Source organism: Hemiscyllium ocellatum, chromosome 5, assembly GCF_020745735.1.
Source record: "Hemiscyllium ocellatum isolate sHemOce1 chromosome 5, sHemOce1.pat.X.cur, whole genome shotgun sequence".
Taxonomy (NCBI): Eukaryota; Metazoa; Chordata; class Chondrichthyes; order Orectolobiformes; family Hemiscylliidae; genus Hemiscyllium; species Hemiscyllium ocellatum.
The window spans coordinates 53,218,055-53,234,882 of NC_083405.1; the positions used below are offsets into that span (position 1 = coordinate 53,218,055).

The following is a 16,828-nucleotide window of genomic DNA, read 5'->3' on the forward strand; positions in this document are numbered from 1 at the left end:
TGGAGCTTTAGGAACAGTCCAGCCCCCTACTAAAGAAGGGGCACCATCGGAGGAACAGTGTGTGGTTATGGAGAGAGATGTGCAGACAGACAGTTACAGAATTAAATATCACAATGCCAAATGGCACTTAACAGTCAGAAATGTCAATAATATTTGACGTGAATATCTTCACATTAATCAATTTTTACCCTTTTACCATGTCAGTCTAATTTACATTTTCCATTTTTCACAGGTTCAATAAGCAAAACACAAATTGCAACATGAGGATGTTGCTGACTCTGAGGAACCAGAATCACAGAATACAAAAGTATTACAGTGCTGAAGGAGGCCATTCAGCCCATCATGACTGGTTCTTCAAGTAAGCATTATTACCTCGTTTCAATCTCCTTTTTCTCCTTACTCTTGCACAATATTTCTATCCAAGTAATCATCCAATGAATGTCCTAATTGAACCTGCCTCCATCACACCTCAGTGCAGAGCATCCAAGACCCTAAATATCATTGAGTGAAAGTCACCGAAGATAAACATTCATGTACAACCTCCAGTCGCTTATGCACATTGGTAGGATTTCCATATGGAGATGGAACTAGGTTGTAACATGATGTGGGTCAGGAGCTGATATTGGAGTCAGAAACAGTTATGGAAAGCCACAAGGTACAGTGTATAAAATACCAAGCTCTGCTCAAATGAACATTGATATTCCTGAAGAGGACTACTGTCAAGTAACAGTCTCAGTCAGCCTCCAAATGTGGCCTTGTCCCTTGATAACTGAGTCTGACCATATACTATTGCATGTGAGCTAGTCATTGAGGGGGCTGTCTGGGCTTTAAAACCCAGAGGTTGGATATCTCAGGGAGGGCCAATGAGCAGCTCTGTCTCCAGTTGTGCTAAACCCTTAGGGGATGGAGCAGGTCGACATAAACATAAACGGGAAAGAAAATTTACATGAGGGGTTTTCCTCAGGTGATTATAAAAGTATAGGAGGGCCATCTTATTACAAATTGTAATTGATTACAGTTAATATTTCAAGTTTCCATTGCAAAAGGACATGATTTTGATGAGAATGGTATCACCAGTGCAGTAATGAGGAAAGACTGCAAATGACATAAAGAGTTTCTGACTGTGGGAGCGATTTGTTTGCGAGACATGGGCTTGGTGAGAATGAAGTGTGGCTGTTGTGTTGTAACAATGTCATGGAAGACATGAATAATAACCTTCCAATTGTCACACACCAGCTGAACACTGCTGAAGCGGAAATCCTGCGGATGCCTTGATTGCCTCATGTATTCAGTTAATGAGCCCTTGTACATGGGAGAAGCCATTGCGACAAGTATCAGACTCCTCTGGTTCTGATAGCTCTTATCACGAGCAGAGTGGACATAAATGACAGCCATGGTAAACAAGGATTCGATCACCAAGGAGAAGCAATTGTAAAAGCAGTTTGGGAAATCCTGCAGATTAGTGAAGGAGTTGGTGATGGAAACAACATAAAATGCTGGACAAATTCAGTTGGTCTGGCAGCACTCATGGACAGAGAAACAGAGATAACGTTTTGAATCTGGTATGACTCTTCTCAGGAGAAATTTGGGGCTGCTGTGACAGTCATTAGCAATGCCCGGTCACCAGGGTCCACATTTCAGCATCAACTTTCCATGAAATTTAGTGTTCCTAAAGGCACTAGTGCTCAGTCATGTCAAGAAAGCTGATCCTTGATGAATATACCCTCTGCATATGGCCCCGATAGAGATATCACCTCCATGAATTGGATTTCCTAACCAATTCCCTTTGCCTTGTAGAACAACAATTGGCTTGAAGAGAAAGTAACAATTACAGCTGTTGTTAGTGCTGCGCACCTCTGGGTTCTCATCAGAAGTCCATGGTTGGGCTGTATAATCGGGTCCCTTGCTGCAGTGAAGGTTGACAGCTGAGAGCTTCTGCTATCCACCCTGTCTATACCTCTCAAGATTGTGTAGACCTCAATCAGGTCCCCCTTTAACTTCCATCTTTCTAATGAAAATACTCTTAATCTACTCAACCTCTCTTCATAGCTAGGACTCTCCGTTCCAGGCAACATCCTGGAGAACCTCCTCTGCACCTTCTCCAAATCATTCACATCCTTTTGGTAAAGTGGCGATCAGAACTGTACACAGTATTCCAAATGTGGCCAAACCAAAGTCCTACACATCTGTAACATGACCTGCCAGTTCTTGTAGGCAATTCCCTGTCTGATGAAGGAAAGCATGCCGTATGCCTTCTTGATCACTCTCTTGACCTGTGTTGCCATCTTCAGGGTACAATGGTCCTTAACATCCAGATCTCTCTGTACATCAATTTTCCCCAGGGCTTTTCCATTCACCATATAGTTCGTCTTGCAAGCAATACAGCAGATCACGTAGTTAAGTAACATAGATAAATAAATAATTGATAAACAGCAGCAAAAACAAAAATACACAGATACAGGCAAATGTTAAGAGTTTGTGTGCCATTCAACAACAGTAGGGTAGAAACTGTTTTGAAACCACCTGATGTGTGTGTTCAGGCTTCTGTACCTTCTCCCCGATGGCAGAGGTTGTAGAAAAACATTGCCAAGGTGGGATGGATCTTTGAGAATGCTGGCGGCCTTTCCTTGACATTCTATAGATGGGAAGTTGGCCTTTGTGATTGTCCGGGCTGAGTTCACCACTCTTTGTAACCGTCTCCAATCTTGATTGGTATAGTTGCCATACCAGGTAGTGATACATCCAGATAGAATGCTCCCGATGGCGCACCGATAAAAGTTGGCGAAGGTATTTGCCATCATGCCAAATTTCCTCAGCTATCTGAGGAAGAAAAGACTTTGCTGGGCCGTTGTAACCAGTGCACCCATATGAAGAGTCCAAGAAAGCTTGTTGTTTATGACCACTCCCAGGAGCTCTACTCGTTCTACCTCTATGCTGTTAATGTGTTGAGGGGCATGAGCAACATCTCGCCGAAAGTCAAAAATGAGTTCTTTGGTTTTGCCGGCATTGAGAACTAGGTTGTTCTCAGTGCACCATTTTTCCAGTTCTTCCACCTGTAGTCTGTTTTGTCACCATCTGAGATTCGACAGACTATAGTGGTATCATCAGCGAACTTGTAAATGGCATTAATCTGGTATTTGGTGATGCAGTGAGTACAGTATGGGGCTGAGTACACATCCCTGGGGGGTTCCACTGTTGAGCGTTACTGAGGATGAAATATTATCCCCAATATTGACTGATTGTGGCCTGTGCATCAGGAAACTGATGATCCAGTTGCAGAGAGTGGGGCTTAGTCCAAGATCACTAAGTTTAGTAATCAGTCTCAAGGGGATAATAGTATTGAAGGCTGAACTGTTGGCAATGGGTAGGATTCTTATGCAGCTGTTCTTGGTGTCAAGATGTTTTAGGCAGGATTGAAGGGTAAGTGATATGGCATCTGACATGGATCTGTTGGTCCGATAGGCAATTTGGAGTGGGTTAAGAGTAGTGGGAAGGCTGGAGTTGATTAATGCCATGACCAGCCTTTCAAAGCACTTCATGACCACTGAAGTTAGGGCCACTGGGTGGTAGTCATTGAGACATGCTGCATTCTTAGGCACAGGGAAGACGTTGGCCCTCTTGAAACAGGCAGGGACAGTGGCCTACTGCAGGGAGAGGTTGAAGATGTCCAAGAAGACCTCTGCCAATGTCCAATGTATGGCACCTGCAGCCTTTCCCTCATCAATCAACGTTATCACTTCCTCAAAGAATTCTGTTAAATTGATAAGACATGACCTTGCTTGCACAAAATCATGCTGCCTCTCACTGATAAGCAAATTTTCATCCAAATGAGGATAGATCCTATCCCTCAGTATCCTCTCCAGCAGCTTCCCTAGCACTGACGTCAGGCTCACCAGCCTATAATTACTTGGATTATCCCTGCTACCCTTCTTAAACAAGGGGACTCAAAGGTAAAAGACAGAGGGTGGTGGTGGAGGGTTGTTTTTCAGACTGGAGGCGTGTGACCAGTGGAGTGCCACAAGGATTGGTGCAGGGTCCTCTACTTTTTGTATTTATGAAACTTATTTGGATGTGAGCATAAGAGGTATGGTTAGTAAGTTTGCAGATGACACCAGGATTGGAGGTTTGGTGGACAACGAAGAAGGTTACCTCAGATTACAACAGGATCTAGTTCAGATGGGCCATTGTGCTGAGAAGTGGCAGATGGAGTTTAATTCAGATAAATACTAGGTGCTGCATTTTGGGAAAGCAAACCTTAGCAGGACTTATACATTTAATGGTAAGGTCCTAGGGAGTGTTGCTGAACAAAGAGACCTTGGAGTGCAGGTTCATAGCTCCTTGAAAGTGGATTCGCAGGTAGATAGCCTAGTGAAGAAGGCGTTTGGTATGCTTTCCTTTATTGGTCAGAGTATTGAGTGTAGGAGTTGGGAGGTCATGTTGCGGCTGGCCAGGACATCGGTTAGGGCACTGTTGGAATATTGCATGCAATTCTGGTCTCCTTCCTATCGGAAAGATGTTGTGAAACTTGAAAGGGTTCAGAAAAGATTTACAAGAATGTTGCCAGGGTTGGAGGATTTGAGCTACAGGGAAGGGCTGAACAGGCTGGGGCTGTTTTCCCTGGAGCGTCCGGGGCTGAGGGTTGACCTTATAGAGGTTTACAAAATTATGAGGGGCATGGATAGGGTAAATAGACAAAGTCTTTTCCCTGGGGTAGGCGAGTCCAGAACTAGAGGGCATAGATTTATGGTGAGAGGGGAAAGATATAAAAGAGACCTAAGGGGCAATGTTTTCATGCAGAGGGTGGTACATGTATGGAATGAGCTGCCAGAGGATGTGGTGGAGGCTGGTACAATTGCAACATTTAAGACGCATTTGGATGGGTATATGAATAGGAAGGGTTTGGAGGGATATGGGCCGGGTGCTGGCAGGTGAGACCAGATTGGGTTGGGATAACTGGTCATCATGGATGGGTTGGACCGAAGGGTCCATTTCCATGCAATACATCTCTATGAATCTATTAGCAACTCTACAGTCCTCCAGGACCTCACCCGTGTTCAAGGATGCTGCAAAGACGTCTGTTAAGGCTCCAGCTATTTCCTCTCCTTCTTCCCTCTTTAACCTGGGATGGATCCCATCCAGACCTGAGGACATGTTCAGCTTAATGCCTTTTACAATACCCAACACTTCCTCCCTCCTTATGCTCAGTTGACCGAGTGTAATCAAACAGCTATCCCTAATCTCAACATCCACCATGTCCCTCTCCTCGATGAATACCGACGCAGAGTACTGATTAAGAATCTCACCCATTTTTTCTGACTCCAGGCATAACTTTCCTCCTTTGTCCTTGCAGCCTATCAATTTCACTGAAAATGAATCCTCCCTGTGTTCTCTCCCCCTGACTCCTGGCAGATTTCATAAATCTTGGGAAGACCAATCACTAGATTTTAAAACCAGAATGCTTGATTAAAATCAGAATTAATTGTCTCTTAACATTACAGAGCCGCAATCTCCACAGGCGTTTCCCAGGCCACCTCCAACCATGCACTGATCAAACCTGGGGGTGACCAAAATCTTTGAGTTTCTAAATCACTAGCATAGTTTTGACATTTAAGGTATCCATGCATAGCCAAACCTGTACCAGTGTCCCCTCAACCTTCCCACAGCCTTACCGATTACAATTCCACCCATAATCTGATCACTGCTTCAGATTTGTACATTTTTAAGCATCACTTTTTCCTTGCTGTTGAATGCATGGTGTTGAAAATCCTTTTAGAAGAGTAAGTATTTGCATTGTATTTAGTGAATTTCAGTTAGATATTTGAAATGTACATCTAGCAACACCATCACACAGAAAGATTCATTATGCTCCAGTGATAAAACGCCATTATTTATCTTAATACTAAATATCTGTCAGCTTCTTCAACATACAATATAAATCTCAAATTCATCTGTAATTCACTCTATTCATATATTATTTCATTTTTGTACTTTGGAAGGAAGATTTATAAAACAATGGATGGCTGCAAATAAAAGATTTAGGAGTGAATAAAACATGATTGAAAGATTAACATCTGAGAAATACTTGCCTTATTTTTGGTTTTCCATTAGCATTCAGAAAGGCAGGTGCCATTATTACATCTGAATAATTTGGCAAGATATATCAACTTTACATCTGCCATCAGCTGTGACCTAACTTCTTAGTGGCCTTGACCATAATCACTTTAAGTGCTACAAATCTGCTTTACTGCCATGGCATAAGCAAGAAAAATGATTTCAACTATGTAGGTCTGTTTTCAGCTTTGATTAATATTGATGCATGCTTTATTAAAGTGGACATTCTGAATTATTCAGCACCTTAATGAAATACCTTAAAAGTTGCAAATGTTGGTATATCAGAATTCATACACTGATCAGGGCACTCTCCAGTATAATTTTTGATATTTATCATATTTCTCTTTCCTGACACAGGTAAACTGCTCTAAGTTTAAACCAAGACCTAGAATAAAAATTTGGGCCAGGCTACATTGCACTCAACATTTCAAGATAATTCATCTTTAATCAGCCAAAACAACAAATGATTGAGGAACAGAAGCTGCTAGAGAAACTTATCGGGTCTGGCTGCATCTGTGAAAAGAGAAGCAGATTTAATATTTCAAGTCTGATATGTGAACTCACTCTTCTAAAGAAGGATCACTGGACTCAAAATATGAACTCAGTTCCTCACCCCATAGGTGCCTCCAGACCTGCTAGGTTTTTCCAGCACTCACGTCCTGCATTTCAGATGTCTGACATCCGCAGGGACACTACAACTGGATCTTAAAGCTAGCAGCTGATGAACTGGTTCATATATAGACCATTCTCTTTTCAGAGCTGATCTACATCATCAGCATATAAAATCGATGGAGACAAGCGAGCATATGTGGCATATACAAAGAAAAGAGAGGAACAGCAGCCACGCAGGATTCTTCTGGCACAGTGATAGTGTCCCTACCTTTAAGATAGAAGGCCATGGTTAAAATCCTACCTGTTTCAGAGATGTGGAATACCCTCTCTGAACAGGTTAATAAGAAAATGTTCAAACATCAGTCAGAAAACTATAGGCAGATATCTCTCATTAGTCATTTGAAAATTGCTTGAATGTACTACCCATTGTCGTGAAGCATTTTGAAGCTCTACAAAAGTTTGATAATATTGTTAATATTTGGGTACCATATGGTTTAAATCACATTTTCTGAATTTATCCTAGCTATCTTTTTAAACAGTTTCATTTGATTTCTAATGGTACAAGTATGTTAGTGCAGCTACTTGGAAGACTTGGCATAAGTGGGCTGTGGGCGGCACGGTGGCATGTGGGCGGCACGGTGGCACAGTGGTTAGCACTGTTGCCTCACAGCGCCTGAGACCTGGGTTCAATTCCTGACTCAGGCGACTGACTGTGTGGAGTTTGCACGTTCTCCCCGTGTCTGCGTGGGTTTCCTCCGGGTGCTCCGGTTTCCTCCCACAGTCCAAAGATGTGCGGGTACAGGTGAATTGGCCGTGCTAAATTGGCCGTAGTGTTAGGTAAGGGTACGGGTGGGTTGCGCTTCGGCGGGTCGGTGTGGACTTGTTGGGCCGAAGGGCCTGTTTCCACACTGTAAGTAATCTAATCTAAAGTGACCAAGAGATGCTAATGAATTTGGGTTAACAGCATCAGTTTCAACGACCTAAGGTTTGGTTGGATGGCACAGTGGCTCAGTGGTTAGCACTGCTGCCTCACAGCTCCATGGACCTGGGTTTGATTCCTGCCTTGGAATAGTCCTAACTTCTCTAATTATCCTTATAAATGAAGTTTCTCATTCCTGGAACAATTACTTCTGCACTTTCTCGAATGCTTTCACATCTTTCCAATAATGTTGAGCCCACAACTTTACACAATACTCCAGTTGAGGTCTAGCAAGTATATTATACAAGTTCAACATCACCTCCTTACTCTTACACACTATGCCCAATAATAAAACAGAGAATACTGTATGCCGTGTTAACTGTTCTGTCACCAGTCCTGCAACCTTCAATGATCAATACAATAACACTCACAGAACCTCTGCTCCTGTAATCTACACCCACTTTAGAACTGTATGACTCCCTACTGCCCCCAATTTTATATTGTCTTTCAATGCTCTTCTGACCAAAATACATAACCTGACATTTCTCTGCATTGAACCTCATCTGTTACCCATCCACCCACTCCACCAACTTGTGAATGTCCTTTTGGAGTTCTGCACTGTCCTCCTCACAGTTTACAATTCTTCCAAGTTTAGTGTCATCTGCAAAATTTGAAATTGTCCCCTGCACACCAAGAGCCAGATTCATCAATACCGATCAGGAACTGCAAGGCTCCCAATACCAACCCCTAGAAACTTCATTATAAATCTTCTCCAGACCATTACCCTGTTTTCTATTACTCAGTCAATTTTAGATCTATGTCACTGCTGTCCCTATTATGCCATGATGGATAATTTTCTTCGCAAGTTTGTTGTGTGACGCAGTATCAAATACCTTCTGGATATCCTTCTATATAATATCAACAATGTTACCTTCATTGACCCTGTCTGATACCTCTTCAATAAACTTCAGTGAGTTAGTTAAGCATGATTTTCCCTTGCTGAGTTTTTTTGGTCATCACACTTTTTCCCATGTGAATACTAACTTTATCTTGGATAATTGTTTCTATAAGTCTCCCCACCACCGAAGTTAAACTGACTGGTTCGTAGTCACTGGAATTACCCTGACAACCTTTCTTGAACAAGTTTTAATATTTACAATTCTCCAATCTTCTGGCATCTTCCCCAAGTAAGAGTGAAAGTTTATGGCCATTATCCCCATAATTTCTATTTTTACTTCTTCAAAACCCTTACATTGCTTCCCATACTTGTCAACTTTAAGTAGGAACAATCTATCCAGAACTTCTTCCTTATTGGATTTAAACCCTTCTAATGACAGAGTTTTCCCCTCTATCACCAAGGCCTGGACAGCATCATTCTCAGCTGCAAAGTATTCATTTGACACCTCAGGTATGCTCCCTACTTCCATACTTTATGTCTCTTTTTGGTCTCTGATTAAGCTTATTCCTTTTTTTAGCCATTCCCTTACTGTTTATATGTTCATAGAGTACTTTGGGATTCCTCTTTTTTTCTCTTACTTGCTTTTTCATCTCCCACTTAAACCTTTAGCATTTCTATTGGTTCTCTATTGTATTTTTCTGCCTTACACCTGTCATGAGCAGACATTTTCTTTCTCATGTTAATTTTCACTTTTTACTCCTTTGTCAATCCAGGCAATCTGAATTCTTTTGTCCCACTCTATCCAATCGAGCGAATGTACTTCTGCAATTTGAAAGCTATAGTACCCATTGTCCAGTTACTATAGCTCCCACCAATCTTTTATTCTAATCAATCCTGCTCAGCTCTATTCTTGCCCACACCATCTCGAATCTTATGATAAAATGATCACTGTCCTCCTAAATAATCCCTCACTGACACTTTAACCATTGGCCTACCTCGTCAATTTACCAGGTTCGACAATGCATCCTTCCATACTGCTGCTGAAAGCTCTCCCAAACACAATCTCTCACTGTCTCTTCCACCACCAATATCCCAATCTATACTTAAGTAATTATTGGTCACCATTATAACTACTCTATAACAATGTTACTTCTCTGTAATTTCCCTGCAGATTTGTTTTTCAACATCCTTCCCACTAGTTGGTGGTTTGTAGACTCTATCAAGCAATTAATTGCAAACTTTTTATTGCACAGCTAAAGCCAAATTGACTGTGTTCTTGAACCCTCTGAGATATCTTGCTTCTCCAGCATTGCAATCCTCTCCTTAATCAATACACTATTCCCTCCTCCATTCTTATTCAATCTTTCCTAAACAACTTATGATCAGGAATATTTAGCACCCAAATTTGCCTTCCTTGAGTCAGGTCTCTGTCTGAACAAAACATCAGATTTCTGCATCTATAACTCCCCATGCATTTATATTCCCGCCTGTTAACTCTATTTTGGACTTCCTTTGTTTTGCCCCTCTTTAAGTTCACCTGTTAACTTACTATTCTCTATGCCAGCTGTGTCTCTAAGTATTTTGTGATCTTTTCCTCTACCAATCTTTCTTGACAAAATTAAAAATGACACTACACCAGGTTATAGTCCAATAGGACCTTAACATAATTAATTTATTTGCCTCGCAGAACTATGGCCCATTTTAAACTAACATTGCAGTTATTTTGCTTTGATTGTAATAAAGAGAGGTTTGTGAAAACCATGTTGTGCAGAACCGCAGGAGGAAATCTGAGATACATGACCAGAGAGTGTTTTCAGTAAAAGGGAAGACAAGGAGGAAGGTCTTCAGAAATTAGCCGCTGTTTCTGCTGAAAGTGACGACACAGTCTGGAGTGGCCAGGAACATGAAACTTTCTGTCTCTCCCTTGCAAATCCTGCGGACCCATTGAGTTTACTATAAAGGCAAGTGCTAGGAATTGACCGGAGAACTCATTACTATTGCTGGCTTTGACTTCAAGTTTCAACCATTTAATTTCAGGAAAAGAGACTTTAAGAAGTTACAAGCTTGCAATTATCTTAGAGGTTAATGTCACTTTAACATTTAGAAATATCTTTTGTTAGCATTGTAAATGCACTTTTAATTGGTAACCATATCACGTTTACTTGAATAGCTGCAGACAGTAATATGCTAATCTTTATCTTGTTTAAGACTTAAGATTTTGCTACTGATGATTTTACTTTGAAATAGTCAAACTAAAAGGGGGCGGCAAACACATTCATACAAAGTTTTAGTTCATGGACCACTCTAGGTGCACGCCTGTTCTCTGGTCGTGACATAAAACTGTGGAAAAATAACATCCACTATCTCCACCCCATCAGCATTTACCGTTTTCAGGAGATGATGGTCATGCCTCCAACGGGAATGTGCATATGACACTTCAGAATTCAACTCCATCTGTTGCAGATCTAAAAGACAATTTGTGAGCACAATCTCTTCTGCAGTTGATAGAGATGAATAGAGTTGACTCAAGGTTAACTGCTGTCTTTTCTCTTACAGTAACTCTCTTTCTGCCTTCTGGTCATTTATTTGTCATCTCCTTTCTTCATGCTCTTGCAGACAGTTTGTTGTTGCTCATGATACTGTTAGTAGCAGAGACATCCCATGGATTGAATATCATCCTGGTCAACTTCAAGTCCCATTTTATTGGCATTGCCATCTTTTTTTTTAAGATATTTTTATTAGAAATTTAATATTTTGACAGATTTACAAAAATAAACAGAACTTTCAAGCAAAAACATTAATATAAAAATAGATCTTAAATATATAATCATCAAAATTCAAAGGAATGATACTAAAGAAGAAAGAAAAACAATGAAACTCAGTTAACTACTAATCTAATCCACAATTATCCAGAGTGTATAGTTGAGTCACTTACATCCTTCAAACAAGAGAAAATGTTCTCTAATACACTCATAACAGGAAACTATTTCCAAACAATAAGAACAAAAAAAAACATGTTTGAATGGAGATCCTCCCCCTTGTTCTCAGGGGGCCTTACTTCCTTTCTAAAGGTCCACCATATCCTCTCCCAAACAGTGTCCCACCCTTGACCCGGGCGCTCCTTAATAGGATTTAGATATAATACCGAGCTAGAGTTAACAGTGAGCGCCCCACCCCCACCCCTCCCCACCCATACCTGAGTATATCTGATAGCATCAATGCCACGTACAAACACACATAACTATAAAATTACAACTCCAACAGATTACAGTTAAGTATAATAACATAAAATAGCAAGGGAAGACAACCCTGCTCCCAGAAGCAAAAGTAAAGTAGAGTAAAGTATCCACTTCTCCCCACGGAGTGTGGAAGAGGCAAGCCAACATAAATTGTCTCTTACGATTTATTTAAACGAGTCTAAAAGTTCCTTAGCCTCTTCTGGTGATCTAAAATTATACTCGGATCCTTCGTGGGTAAAGCATAACGTCGCTGGGTAGCGTAAGGTGTATTGAATATTTAAGTTCCTTAGACATTTCTTCACCTCATCAAACGCCTTCCTCCTTCGTGCCAAAGCCGGGGAGAAGTCCTGAAATAACATAATCTTGGATCCTTCATGGATCATAGCTTTAGGATCCTTTCCAAGATTTCTGGAGGCATCCAGGAGTATCTGCCTCTCCCTATAACTCTGCAGCCGGAACAGGACCGGGCGTGGGCGCTGGTTTGGGCCAGATCCGCGTGCTGCGACCCGGTAGGCCCACTCCACCCTTACCCGGTCAGTTTCAGCCCCCAGGTTTAAAAGCTGGGGCAGCCATCGCTCCAGAAATACTACTAACTGTCCCTTCTCTTCTTGTTCAGGGAGGCCCAGAAGACGGATATTCTTTCTCCGATTTCTATTATCCAGGTCATCCATGTAGATTTCAAAGGCCCGGACTCTCTGCTCCAGAGCTCGCACCTGTTCTGCAGCTGTTTGTGCTGCAGCCTCGGAGGTCGTGGCCTTTAGCTCCGCCCCCTTCACTCGGCCCTGCAGTCCCTCGAGAGCCTGGCTGTGTTTCTGCAGCTTTTCTTCGAATGCATTCCATCTCTGTCTGGATTCTGCGATGAAATTGACGAGTGTCATTTCCAGCCTGGCAATCATCTCTTCAAGGCCTGTTTTTACATCAGCTGCAGCCGGAGGAGGAGAGGAGGGTGGGGGAGGGGTCTTTGTTTTCTGAGAGCTGCGGGATCCCTTTAGTTTACTCATTATCCACTTAATATTAAACTGCTTAAATATAATAGTAAGCAGCTAATTAAGGTTAGAAATTTTTTTGGGTGGTTTGGTAAGTGTGGTGAGGGTGAGTAACTCACTTTACCCAGGTTTTGGGAAGAGCACTGTAAACTCAGACTTGCTGAGTCGCCGCCATCTTGGATCTCTTGGCATTGCCATCTTAAACATAGGATACCATGGACTAACAAGATCCTAGCATAGCTTGCTGAAACTGAATCAACAAATTACTTTAAAAAGAAATTAGACAACTGATCGAAAAAGCAGAACTTTAAACAGTATGAGAGAAATGAGATGAGACAAGGGAATCATTAAGGGAAAGTATCAATAACATTGTCATATAGTGTATGAAGTACTATTTTGCTGTGAGCTTCTGTAATTCCATGATTGATTTGTAGTTACACAATGTTAGCAACAACCAATCAAATTCTGCCAGAACCAAACAAATAAGCCATTTTAAGCCTTCATTAAGTAATAGGGTCATAGAATTGTACAACACGGAAACAGAACCTTCAGTCCAACTCGTCTGTGCCAAACAGATATCCTAAACCAATCCAATCCTATTTGTCAACATTTGGCCCATATCTCTCTTAACCCTTTCTATTGATGTACCCATCCAGATGCCTTTTAGAAGTTATAATTGTATAGCCTCCACCCGCTTTCTCTGGAAGCTCATCCCATGCTCTTCAGGTCCTTTTTAAATCTTTCCCTTTTGCCTTAAACCTATGCCCTTTAGCTATGGAGTCCCTGAAATTGGGAAAAAGACCATGGCTATTCACCCTATCCATGCCCCGTATGATTTTATAAATTTCTATAAGGTTAGCCCTCACTCAACCATTCTACCTGCCCTGATCAATCTGGCATTCACTTCCACCAGACGAAGGTGACATAATCAATCACAAAGGAAAGCATACAGAATTTGATTAATCTTTTAGCAACATGTGGGTCCTTTCAAAGGAGCAAGAAATCAAGTGTCTGAGAAAACACTAAACTGGAAGAACACCACAAGGAATTCCAGCATAACTGGCTTTGCTTTGTGGAACAATGCTCCCCATCAAAGGTAACAAAGCAGAAATTTTCTTCTGATTGTGATAAGACAGACTGTGTGACAAATTTTGTTATAACTCCAGGAAGAACTCATCCAGATTCATTCGAGAGAGAGGGTTATCAACAGAGAGATGATTTTCCTGCTCCTCGGATGCTGCCTGAACTGCTGTGCTTTTCCAGCACCACTCTAATCCAGAATCTGATTTCCAGCATCTGCAGTCATTGTTTTTACCCGACAGTAAGATGGACAAAAGGGAAGCCAACTAAGGACTATAGTGCTGCACCAGGCCATAAAATGCCACAATTTAAGTTGTCATAAATGCAAAACAAAAAGGAGCCTTCACTCTCTCCCAGGATGTGCTCTGTTCATGCCAGCTATCGAAGCAACCTCCAACAATCAGCTGTAAATTCCGACATCGAGTTTTCAACCTCTTCAACTTGGAAAGAGAAAGAGAAAGAAAGCAATGATAACAAAAACTAAAAAGAGAGCTAAATGTGTGTTACAAATTCATAATTCAGAGATCACAGGACAACAGCAAAGCAAGAAGACAGCTCACCACCTCTTTCTCAAGAGCAAATAGGGATGGGCTATGAATTCTGGCCAGCCAGTGATGCCCAAGTCCCACAAATTAATTTATAAAAAACACCACACTTCTTGAGGTTTTGACAGCAGGAACATTGCACAAAGCTCCATTAGAGAGCACAAAGGAAATCGATATACTAAAAATGAAGACAATGTAAGCAGATAATAACCTTGATAATTTGGAAAACCTAACCGGAAGAAGCATCTCCACTCAACACGGGGAGGGGGGCTTCGATAATCTTCAACACTGGAAATTAAACTGAACAGAGGCATGGATTGCAGCCAAGGAAAATCCACAAGAGCAGTCACTCATGTGAAAATGTCCTCCCAGCTTCTTTTGTTGGAATCACATACTGGGTAAATGTAGGTGCACTCCCTGTGATTTGGCATCCAATTGAAACTCATAATGCACAAAGCTCTCTTCTAAGCATGGAATCATAAAATCAGCTCTCACATTTTATCATCATCAGACAAGACAAACTGTAGATTCTGTGGGAAGCCCCCGGGGTATTTGTGTGCAGACATGTTTTAAGTCATTATTCAGCCAAGAAGTAGCAAGTGGAGAAGTTGGCCATGCTGTGAGCTAGGGTACACCAGCTGCCAATGCAGTACAAAGCTTCTCATTCAGAAAAAGCACAGAAAAAGTGTTGTGAAGGTTAAACACAATCTAATTACCTTATTAACAGAATTATAATAAGGATTCATATCATTTTAGTCCAGGCATTGACTCTTTGCTGAGGGAATTGAACAGGTAAAATGCTGATTCAAATGAAATAACACAAATCAGCTGCAGTAATTATGAACAAAATAGACTAACAGCAGATGGGCCCTACTAGCCTGACATGAAATTTTTAAACCTTTGTTCTAATCAGGATGCCTATGTGGTAATATAAAGCTAAAGTAACGTGGAGCATTAAAAGAGAAACCAGCTCACATGGCAGAACAAATCTGGAATTCTACAAAAATCTTGTCCATGCTGGAGACAGTATTATTGAAATATTTTGATCTGATCAGTCATGATATTCAACATCTTAAATGTACTTAGTAACTCAGTATTACCAGAAACAAAAAAATCCCATAAATTGCTTTTGATATTTTTCTTCATAGTTTCGTCAGAGCTTGCAGAGAATTTTGCACAGTTTAACACTCATTGGCGGCACTCTATTCTGTGCGTCTGAAGGTCATGTGTTAATGATCCATGTAACGTTGAGCATGTATTTTTTTTATTTTGTTCATTTAATGTGGGTATCATTGGCTTGGCCAGCATTTATTGCCCATCCATGGTTGCCTTGAGAAGGTTGTTGTCCTATAGTTGAATGTCTTTAGGTTGATCCACAATGGCACTGGGAAGTGAATGCCGGGATTTAAACCCAGTGACAATGAAGGTACGCAATATATTTCCAAATCAGGATGATGTGTAGCTTGGAAGAGAACTTGCAGCTAGTGGTGGGGGTTCCCATGTATCTGCTGACCTTATCCTTCAAGATAGAAGTGGTTTTGGGTTTAGAAAGTGCTGTCTGTCTGTGGAACCGTGGTTAATTTTTGCAATGCATCTTGTAGATGGTGCACACTGCATCACTGGTGGAGGGAGTGAATGTTTGTAGATGTGGTATTTATCAAGTGAGCTGCTTTGTTGTGGATGATGTCAAACTTCTTAAGTGTGGTTAGAACTGTAGTCATGCAGCCAAGTGGGAGTATTCTATCATCCTACTGACTTGTGCCTTCGAAATATCAGACAGGCTTTGGGGAGTCAGGACATGTCTTGCTTAAAGATTCCTAGCCTCTGAATTGCTCTTGTAGCCACAGTATTTATGCGGCTCACCCAGTTCAATATTTGGTCACTGTTGGGGCATTCAGTGATGGTAACACTATTGATTGTCAAGGAGTGATGATTAGATTGTCTCTTATTGGAGATGGTCATTGCTTGGCAGTTGTGTGGCGCGAATGTTATTTGCCACTCATCAACCCAAACCAGGATATTGTCCACATCTTTTTGTATTTGAACATGGACTGCTTCAGTATCTGCTGAATAATGATGAACATTATGCAATCATCAGAAAACATCCCCACTCCTGACTTTATGATGGAGGGAAGATCATTGTTGGAGCAGTTGAGGCTGGTGGTTCAAGGATATGACCCTGAGGAACGCCTGCAGAGATGCCCTGGAGCCGAGGTGACTGACCTCCAACAGCCATAACCATCTACATTTGTGTCATGTATGACTCCAACTATGAAAGTTTTTCCCCAATTCTAGTCCGAGAGTAATGTCATGTTAATGATGATATTTTCCTAATGAAAATTACAGCTGTAAATATGCACAGTGGTATTTGAAAAGAAACAGCATTGCTGCCCTTGGTTATATTGTACCCGATATTCCACCAAAACAAGGATTATCTA

At 41.4% G+C, this 16,828-nt stretch overlaps 1 protein-coding gene across 1 annotated transcript in view; it reads right to left on the bottom strand.

The window, feature by feature from the left end:
• Window positions 1-1,395, bottom strand: part of LOC132815939 (neurexophilin-1-like) — a 43,016-nt gene extending 41,621 nt beyond the window's left edge. Inside the window, exon 1 of the mRNA XM_060825311.1 lies at window positions 1,123-1,395. Coding sequence (XP_060681294.1) covers window positions 1,123-1,395 — 273 coding nt within the window. The remainder of the gene's footprint in view (window positions 1-1,122) is intronic.
• Window positions 1,396-16,828: the final 15,433 nt, after the last annotated feature.